This window comes from Myotis lucifugus, unplaced genomic scaffold (genome assembly GCF_000147115.1).
Source record: "Myotis lucifugus unplaced genomic scaffold, Myoluc2.0 scaffold_651, whole genome shotgun sequence".
NCBI lineage: Eukaryota > Metazoa > Chordata > Mammalia > Chiroptera > Vespertilionidae > Myotis > Myotis lucifugus.
The window spans coordinates 25054-35691 of NW_005871699.1; the positions used below are offsets into that span (position 1 = coordinate 25054).

Consider the following 10638-nt stretch of genomic DNA (forward strand, 5'->3'; position numbering starts at 1 on the left):
TTTTCCTTTAAGAAAGAGGATGAAGAATAAGGGTAAAGATTCTAAGTTATGAACAACAATCTTGCACTTTTTCACCAAGGGAAAGTCTATGAATTCATGTGTATAATATAATTTGAATGTCCGAATGAACTGGGTGATTTATTATAATCAGGGGACATAGAACGGGAATGGCTTTCTTTTCGTGGGGGGCAAAGGGGAGTGGGAGATGCGGGAAGAGACTGGACAAAATCGTGCGCCTATGGATGAGGACAGTGGGTGGGGAGTGAGGGCGGAGGGTGGGGCGGGAACTGGGAGGAGGGGAGTTATGGGGGGGAAAAAAAAGAGGAACAAATGTAATCTGAACAATAAAGATTTAATTAAAAAAAAAAAAGGCTAACGGATCCTGTGTATTCTGGCAACTACAAGTTTCCCACCAAAGAAAGAGGCTTTTAAATCAGAATTGAAAAGCAGAACTCCAATTCAGCCTTCCTAAAAACATTTTGAAAACTTTGATGTTGACAACTCTGAAAAGAAATTCTGGGAACAAGGACGAAATCCTCCTATTTGAGGAAGGGTGTAAAAATGAGTGCTTTAAAAATTCTCCCCCAGCCCTAGCCGGTTTGGCTCGGTAGATAGAGCGTCAGCCTGTGGACCGAAGGTTCCCAGGTTAGATTCTGGTCAAGGGCACATGCCTGGGTTGTGGGCTCGGTCCAGCCTGCAGGAGGCAGCCAATCAATGATTCCCTCTCATCACTGAAGTTTCTATCTCTCTCTTCTTCTCCCTTCCTCTCTGAAATCAATAAAAATATTTAAAAAATTCTCCCCCAAATTGCATAAGGAGGAAGGGGAAATAAAATATTTTTAGTCACTTTGCAGGGGATTCTTAGAACAGAACTCATCAGAAAACCCAGCGGCATATTGGTAAACCTCATTCCACTTAACCAGCACTAATTAAGTGCTAAACACTTTGTGTGCACTATTTCATTTGATCCTCCTAACCACCAGCTGAGGATTGCAGTTTCAGAGAAGGAAAAGAGTTCAGGAAGGTTAATAGGGGGCCAAGACTACCCTGGCCTGTAGGCTCAGTGGTTAGAGCGTTGGCCTGTGCACCAAAGGGTCACAGATTCAATTCCCTGTCAAGGACACGTATCTGGGTTGCAGGTTCAATCCTTGGCCCCTATTGATGTGTCTCTCTCACAGGCTGTCTCTCTCTTTCTCTCTTCTCTCCCCACCCCTCCATCTCCCTCCCTTCCCTTGGGTGAGGATAAAAAAAAAATAGTAGTGGTCCAAGACCAACCCAGGTGTAGATTCCAAGCCAGAACTCTTAATCACTACTCAAGCTCCCCAAGGCACAAAGGATCATTTGATACAAGCAATTTCTAAGTTGTAAGTGCCTGGAGCAAACATCCAGCCCAAGGGGTCCCACCTTCCTTCTGCATTTTAACAGGAAGTGAGGCACACTGGGCCAGAAATCTGAAAGCAAAACAAGCACCTGGGCCGGATTCTGTTTCAGGGGCCTCAGGCCTGAACCATAGGCTTCCCCACGCACTGTTGTTTAATTGTCTTTCCGATCAGGCACACTGACAACAGTCACCGAGTCTGAGAACAGCATGAGTTGTGTTGTCTTGGGGCCAGTCACTTAAACCCTTGGGGCCTTGATTTCCTAATCTGTAACATGAGACTACATTATAATAAGACTACCTGCCTCACAGGGTTGTGTGAGGATTAAATGGGAATCTGATTCCCAAACTCACAGCCCCCAGCTCCCAAGCCCTTCACCCCTGTACAAAGCCACTAGTAACTGGTATGATGAACCAGTTTGCAAATCCGGCCAGGAAGTCACGCCCTGGGAGCAGACACATATCTGATAAACCAGGGGGTCCCTGCTCTCAGGTTCTCCATTACTGTGACTTCCCTGACCTCACTGATCCCCTGAGCCATGTAGTTGGCTGAGGCTGCATCAAGCAGTCCTGTCCTTTGAGTTTTCTGTGGGGTTTGTGAAGAGAGAAACAGAATCTGCCCTACCCCCAAATAAGATCTATGGGGCAGTATAGGTTTCTTCAAGATGGTGACTGACCACCTCAACCCAGTTTAAACCGTTTTTTATATATGTATTTCAGAGAAAAGGGAGAGGGAGAGGGAGAGGGAGATAGAAACATCAGTGATGAGAGAAAATCATCAATTGCCCCCTACTGGGGATGGAGCCTGCAACCCAGGCATGTGCCCTGACCAGGAATGGGGCAGTGACCTCCTGGTTCATAGGTCCACGCTCAACCACTGAGCCACGCTGGCCAGGCTCAACCCGGTTTAAAAGGCACCAACAGCCACTGACAAGAAGACCTTCTTGGGGTGACCTGTGATCCCTAATGCCAAGGCCAGGCCCAGGATCTCCCCTGCCCACTCCTTTCCAGGCTGTGGAAATTGAAGACGATGGAAGCCACAGAGCCCTTTCCGTTGTTTTTGGTATGTAGGGACCTGAGCAAGGTTCCCAAAGCCCGGCCCTCAGATAACAGGTTTTCTGGGGAGGGAGCTCCCAGGGCCCTCACAGGCGTAGAGTCCTCTTGGGCAGGGGTCCCCTCACATTTTCAGTAGCTTTTGATGTCAGGATGGGACACACACACACACACACACACACACACACACCCCTCTTTCCACAGGAAAATCCTACCAAAGCAAGGCTAGTGCCCCGAGCCTGAATTTTCTGGGAAACCTGGCCCAATTTCAGGTTCCGCCCACAATGGCCCCATGCTGCTGAGTCCCCTCACGTCTCGTTGGTGTATTGGAAAGAAATGTCCGCCAGTGGAAAGGAGGCCCCATGGCTTTTCCCAGGGGCAGGCTGGCTGACCCACAACTAGCTCAGCGGGGTTGCAGCTGCTGTGATCACAAGCTAGGGTCTCCTGGACACAGGTGGACCTTTTTCAGGCGGAAATGGCCCCCAGCCCTGCCTCCCGATTCCAACCTAAGCCCCATGCACCCTGAAATCTCCAGCCTCCGACTATGCACAGCCCCCCAAATCTCAACTGCGCTCCTGGCCGCCTTGATCCCTGACCCACTGGACGTTGGTTCCCTAATCCCTGGCCTCTCCAGCCATCGCCCAACTTCTCCTCGGCCCCCTTAATCCCGGGTCCCCAAACTTCTGGGCCCTTGCACCTTCACCTCCAGCCCCCTCCCCAACCCTGAACTCCTACCCTCCCACCAAGGATTATACCCCTCGGTCCGGGCCCCTGCCTCCATTCCCCCAAGCCTGGTCCCTGCGAAGCTCGGGCCCCCGGAACCCCGCCCCGGCATCTCACCCGTGTAGAAGGCCGTGACGGCCACGGGCCCCGCGACGGCCTGGTCGCACAGCACCTTGGCCAGAATGGCTCGCGGCGTGCGGCCCGGCAGCGCGCGCTCCAGCAGGCGCTGCCACACGTAGTTGAAGTTGGCGTGGAAGGTCACGGCCACGGTGCCCACGCACCGCGTCTGCCGCCAGTCGGCCGGGCCGCCGCTCAGTCGCTGCTGCAGCGCGTCCCCCGCGGAGAAGAGCGCGCCGTAGAGCAGCACGTTCGTGGGCCACGGGAAGCGCCGGGCCGCGCTCGGCAGCGCCCGCCACCAGCGCGCCATGCCCCGCGCACGGATCCCGCCTGCACCCGCCTGCACCCGCCGGCACCCGCCGCGGGCTCCCGGGGCCGCGCCCCGCCTCTCACCGCCTGGGTCCGCGGCGCCTCCTCCCGCCACCTGCACCTGCCTCCTCCGGATGCTCCAAAGCGATTGGGTGCCCCGCGCAATCCGTGCGGCCCAATCCCGTGGCCACTAGCCATTGTGCGGGCTGAGCTTTCGAAAAGCGGCGGGTCTCCGGAATGCAAGATCTATTCACAAGAAATGCCCAGAAGAGAAAAAGCCATGGAGGCCTCAGAAAGTAGACTAGAGGCTGTCAGGGACGGGGCCATAGATAGGGTGGGGGTTGCGGTGGGAGGGTGCTAGCTGACCGCTAATTGGGGATGGGGTTGGTTGCACAGAAAGGCATTAAATACGCTTTTAAATGGTGGATTTTATTGTATGTGAATTATATCCCCCCCCCCAAGTAAAAGTTTAAAAGGAAGGGGAGAAAACAAGAATGGATACCAAAACGCAGTTACCAAGAGGGCAGTGTATCTTAAATGTTTACATGCAAGGCATTCAGTTTCAACACACACAGTACACGATCTAAATTTGGGTACAAATTCAAATTTTAAACTTTGAGGCTTTTCATGAATGTGAGGTAGAGCTCAATGGGCCCACTGCCTTCTCCTCTTCAGAGTTTGGGATTTGGTGAGTAGTGCCTCCCAAGGCACTGTCCCAGAAGCAGGGGTCATTGGGGACCCAGACCGCAGATATAATCTCTGATCTCATGGAACTCAGTTTCTCCTTGATTCTTCCCCCGTTATTTCTTCCTTTGCTGTAACTTCCAATCCCATTCTTATTCTCTCTCTCTCTCCCTGTCTCTCCTCTTTGTTAGCCCTATATTACTTACTTTTTAAATGTTTAACTTCTAATTTTGAAATAAGTAATTATAGACAGAAAAAAAAAGTTGCAAAAATAGTACAGAGTTCCCATAGTACAGAGTTCCCATCTTACATAACCATTGTGGGGGCGGGGTACCATTTTCTACTCCGGTCTAATAGTCAAATAGACATGAGACAGATTGGCAAGAGAAAACAACCAAATTTGCTACATACATATGTGTGGGTACCCCTCATACATGAGAGAGTCAGAGACCCCACATACAGGAGAAGTGCAGAGGTAGAAAGGGGGATTGAGGTATGTAAGACATCCTGCGCTAGAGATAAGGCAATGCACCTTGGGGCTTTAGAAGGACATTACAGGGAGAACAGATATTCAGTAACGAGTGGTTTGTCCTGCCAAACAGGTAGGTCAAAAAAGGTTAGCTCTTATAATCTTTTATTGTAGGCAAGGCCCTTAATTCAAGTTCTCCTAGGTAGTCTAGGGAGAAGTAAAAGTGGTCTTTAGCTCGAAACAATCCCCATACCTCAGGGGCACATCTTGGGGTAACTCTTTCTGCACCCCCCACAGTACAGAGTTCCCATATATTCTTCACTCAAGCTTTCCCAATACTGATTACATAACCATAGTACAATTATCAAACAAGGAAATAAACACTGATGTCATACTATTATCTAAACTATGCACCTTATTCAAATTATTGCCAATTGTTCCAGTAACATCCTTTTGCCAATCTTGCATCCAAACTGAATCACTTTTCAGTGCATTGAATATTGCCTTAGTCTCCAATCTAGGCACTTACTGGTTATTTTGTAGACTGTTCCTCCATTTGCCAATCCCATTGTTATGGGCTGAATTGTGTGTGTTTCCCCCCCCCCCACCTCCCCACCCATCCATATATTGAAGTCTTAGCCCCCAGGTGACTATTTGGTGATGGGGCCTGTAAAGAGGCGATTGAGTTAAAAATGAGACCCTTAGGCTGGGCCCTAAGCCACTCTGACTGATCTCCTTATAAAAGGAAATTTGGACACACAGACACACCCAGGCAGAGCACACACAGAGGAAAGATCATGTGAGGACACAGTGAGAAGAAGCAAGTCTGCAAGCCAGGGGGAAAGGCCTCAGAAGAAACCAACCCAGCTGAGACCTGGACATTGGACTTCTAGCCTCCAGAACTGTGAGAAAATAACTTGTGGGTTTTTTTTTTGTTTTTTGTTGTGTTTTTTTTTAACCGAGAAAGGTTGTCTATTTTATTATGAACTAGAGGCCGGGTGCATGAATTCATGCACGGTGGGGTCCCCAGGGGGATAGGGGTGGGGCCGAGATGCGATCCGTCCTCTGGGCAGGCGGTGGGATGCCCTTGCTGGCCCAGGATCTGGATCTGTCCCGCTGACATTCGCGCCGGTTGTCAGAAGCCACCTGGCAGCAACTTGTGTTTTTTAACCGACCTAGTCTGGGGTGTCTTGCTCTGGCAGCCCAGCTGACTAATACACCCATTCTCTTCAAATCCTGGGAATCTGCCAATTTTGTGTTGACCCTTTCTATCTATTTCTATTCCTCCTCTCTCATTGTCCTTGTTACTACTAGCTCCAAGCAAATATTTCTGTCAGAGTTTTCCCAGCAAGGCAGGCTCTATCTAGCTCACCAAAGCATGTTTGTTTATAGCTTATATTGTCCCTATTTTCTTTTTCTATTGCTGTTATACCACAAATTTAGTGGCATAAAATAACATGAATTTGTTGTCTTAGAGTTTTAGAGGTCATAACTCTAAAATGGGCCTACATGACTGGTCAGCGTGGCTCAGTGGTTGAGTGTCAACCTATCAATCAAGAGGTCATGGTTCAATACCTGGTCAGGGCACATGTCTGGGTTGCAGGCTCGAGCCAAAATAGGGGGCTTGTAGGAGGCAGCCTATGGATGGTTCTCTCTCATCATTGATGTTTCTCTCTCCCTCTCCCTCTCCCTTCCTTTCTGAAATCAATAAAAGTATTTTTTTTAAATAAAAATAAAAGGGAATGGGTCCACAGAGGCCCTGGTGGGTATGGCTCAGTTGGTTGGGCATTGTCCCATTCACTGAAAGGTCAAAAGGTCAATGGTTTGATTCCCAGTCAGGGCACATGCATGGGTTATGGGTGTGCAAGAGTCAGCCAATCAATGGTATGCTCTCACATCAATGGTTCTCTCTTCTCCTGTCCTCTCTCTCTCTCTCTCTCAAAAACAATTAATTGGTCTTTTAAAATAAAAATAAAAATAAATGAAAAGGGTCCAGAAAAAAAAACCAAGATGGCGGCATAGGTAAACACCAGAGTTTGCTGCCTCACACAACCACTTCAAAAATACAACTAAAAGATGGAAGGGACATCATCCAGAACCACGGGAAGGCTGGCTGAGTGGAAATTCTACAACTAGAAGGAAACAGAAAAGCATACCGAGACTCAGAGGAGGTGTAAAGTACAGAGGTACGGAGGCGCACGCGGAGAGGGCTGGCGGCTGAGGACACGGTTGTCTTTTTCAATCAGTAGGGAGTCTCAAGCTCTGAGCTCCAGTTCCGGGCGAGTCTCTGGGGACCCAGACTCATACGGGAGAAACTGGACTGTCTGGCATTGGTCGGAACTCGAGGGCAGCTTTCTCTCGGAGGTGCTTGCAGCGATTGCTGGGACACTGAGAAGCGGGGCCTCTGAGGGCAGCCATAGCTGCTTGCTCTGCCCTGTTGATCCCCTGGGACACCCGCCCCGCCCAAGCTGTGCGCCGGCTTTTGCATATGAAAGGCCTGGCCCTTTGCAATCTGAAAATTACCTAACAAACTGCAGCTGGCCCAAGGCCCCAAGGCAACTCGCATTGCTTCACAGCTGAGCTCCTGCTGGGTAGCCTCAGGAAGAGGCTAGATTAGCACCTCCTTAGAGATCCAGGAGCCAGTGTGCCCAGTGGTCAGAGTGGGACCATCCAGATTACAGCTCCTGGGATCCATAAAGGACACACTCAGGGGGAAGACTCAGTGAGCACCAAAGCCCCACTGAAGCAAGTCTTGCCCCGGAGGGGTGTCTCCAGCACAGAAGTTCTCCCACTGCAGACACAGCTGATTCTCACAGACAATTGGCCTGGAGGTCAATTCCTCCCAGTGATACCTACAACAATCAAGGCTTAACTACAACAAGACTGTGCAAAAAGCCCACAAGGGGGTGCACCAAGAGTGTCCACCTCAGGTAATTGGGGAGGCTGAGCCACTGGGCCCTATAGGACACCTAGCACAGAAAGCCACTCTATCAACACAGGGAAGCATAAAAAATGCGGGGACAAAGAAACAGGACACAAATGACAGAAATGGAGGAAAGCAAACTACCGAATATAGAGTTCAAAACCACACTTTTAAGGTTTTTCAAGAACTTTCTAGAAACCGTCGATAAATTTAGTAAGACCCTCAGAAAGTCTGGTGAGACTGCTGATAAATGTAGTGAGACCCTCAAGAAATCTAGTGAGACGCTCGAGGGTATGAAAAAGGACCAACTAGAAATTAAGCATACACTGACTGAAATAAAGGATATTATGCAGAGTTCCAACAGCAGACTAGAGGATCGCAAGAATCAAGTCAAAGATTTGAAATACGAAGAAGCAAAAAACACCCAACCGGAAAAGCAAAATGGAAAAAGAATCCAAAAATACGAAGATAGTGTAAGGAGCCTCTGGGACAACTTCAAGCATACCAACATCTGAATTATGGGGGTGCCAGAAGAAGAGAGAGAGCAAGGTATTGAAAACCTATTTGAAGAAATCATGACAGAAAACTTCTCCTACCTGGTGAAAGAAATAGACTTACAAGTCCAGGAAGCGCAGAGAATCCCAAACAAAAGGAATCCAAAGAGGACCACACCAAGACACATCATAATTAAAATGCCAAGAGCAAAAGACAAAGAATCCTAAAAGCAGCAAGAGAAAGAAAATCAGTTACCTACAAGGGAGTACCCATACGAATGTCAGCTGATTTCTCAACAGAAACTTTGCAGGCCAGAAGGGAGTGGCAAGAAATATTCAAAGTGATGAATACCAAGAACCTACAACCAAGATTACTTTATCCAGCAAAGCTATCATTCAGAATTGAAGGTCAGATAAAGAGCTTCACAGATAAGGAAAAGCTAAAGGAGTTCACCACCACCAAACCAGTATTATATGAAATGCTGAAAGGTATCCTTTAAGAAAAGGAAGAAGAAGAAAAAGGTAAAGATACAAATTATGAACAACAAATACACATCTATCAACAAGTGAATCTAAAAATCAAGTGAATAAATAATCTGATGAACAGAATAAACTGGTGATTATAATAGAATCAGGGACATAGAAAAAAAATATATAGAGTAGGTACTCAATTCAATAAATATTTGTTGCATAAATGGATACATAAATGAATGTGTAGTAGATGCTATAGTGAACTATTAACTTGAGTTTCCAACCACCATCTATTGTAACATGGCCCTTCCCCAACCCCAGGAGCTCAGGGGAAGTAAAATACAGTAAAGAAAAAAAGGGGGGGGGGGTGGTGGTGAAATAACCCAGAAGTCAGTCAATTATTACCTTTTTTATTTCAAAACAGACTGGAAACTTATCATGGAAGGATGACTTTTAAATAGCTCTGAGTCCAAAAACTTAGCTCTGAGTATCAAAAGTCAAGTCCCAAAGGGTTCAGGGCATTAAGTTTCTACAATGATTAATAGATGTGTGAAGAATAAATGGAAGAGTTAGCTTGTCCGAGTGCAGTGTGTCCACAATTAATTGGTTACAAATTATGAACAACAAATACACATCTATCAACAAGTGAATCTAAAAATCAAGTGAATAAATAATCTGATGAACAGAATAAACTGGTGACTATAATAGAATCAGGGGCATAGAAAGGGAGTGGACTGAGTATTCTTGAGGGGGAAAGGGCTGTGGGGGTTGCGGGAAGTGACTGGACAAAAATCGTGCACCTATGGACGAGGACAGTGGGGGGGGGGGGCGCGGAGGCGGCGGGAGGGCTGAGGGGGAGGTAGAAACTGGGTGGAGGGGAGCTATGGGGGAAAAAAGAGGAACAACTGTAATAATCTGAACAATAAAGATTTAATTTAAAAAAAAAAAGAAAAGAAAAGAAAGGGGTCCACAGGGCTGCACTGCCCCTGGAGGCCCTGGAGGGGAATTCATTCCTTGCCTTTCCAGCTTTTAGAGCAGTGGTTCTCAACCTTCCTAATGCCGCGACCCTTTAATACAGTTCCTCATGTTGTGGTGACCCCCAATTTCATTGTTACAAATTGAATATAATTAAAACATAGTGGTTAATCACAAAAACAATATGTAATTATATATGTGTTTTTCAATGGTCTTAGGCGACCCCTGTGAAAGGGCCGTTCGACCCCCAAAGGGGTCTCGACCCACAGGTTGAGAACCGCTGTTTTAGAGGCTCCCTGCATTCCATGAAGGCCCATGTCAGCTGGAAAATAATATTGACTGTTTCTTTGCCAAAAGGATTTATTTGGGGGGGAAAAGGAAAAGGTTGCAGCCCAATGCTTACAGACATGGCAAGCCACATGCACACACAGCAAGGTGTACCAAGATGGAGAAATATATATAGAAGCAAAAAGGAAGTTAAGAGGAGAGACCATTACAATCATAGAGCTGTACTGTAAGCAGAGTTCTTCCTGTAAGATGACATAGAGTGTAAGAACTCCTTCCCAAGGAACTCTTACCATTTGCAACAGCATGGATGGAACTGGAGAGCATTATGCTAAGTGAAACAAGCCAGTCAATGAAGGAAAAATACCACATGATCTCACTCATTCATGGATAATAAAGACCATTACAAACTTTTGAACAATAATAGATACAGAGGCAGAGCTGCCTCAAACTGATTGTCAAACTGCAGTGGGAAGGCCAGGGAGGGTTGGGGGACAGGAGGGAGGGGAGTAAGAGATCAACCGAAGGACTTGTATGCATCCATATAACCATAACTAATGGACATAAGACACTGGAGGGTAAGGGAGGGCAGGGGTTTGTCAAGGGCGGCGTGGAGGGGGGAGGACACTCTATGTATAACCTCTGTAATACTTTTGCGAAAATTAAAAATATTATTATATCTAAAAATTTATCATTCATCTATGCATTAATGAAATTCAATTAATTAAAAGGTTCCCAGGTGAAAAAAAAAAAAAAA

The 10638-nt window shown here is 47.3% G+C and overlaps 1 protein-coding gene across 2 annotated transcripts in view; it reads right to left on the reverse strand.

The window, feature by feature from the left end:
- The window catches only part of LOC102422945 (mpv17-like protein), a 13467-nt gene extending 9861 nt beyond the window's left edge, over positions 1-3606 (reverse strand). For both annotated transcript variants that reach the window (XM_023746288.1, XM_006105209.3), the window contains exon 1: positions 3272-3606. In XM_023746288.1, the coding sequence (XP_023602056.1) occupies positions 3272-3581 (310 nt within the window). In that variant the 5' untranslated portion in view covers positions 3582-3606. The remainder of the gene's footprint in view (positions 1-3271) is intronic.
- Positions 3607-10638: the final 7032 nt, after the last annotated feature.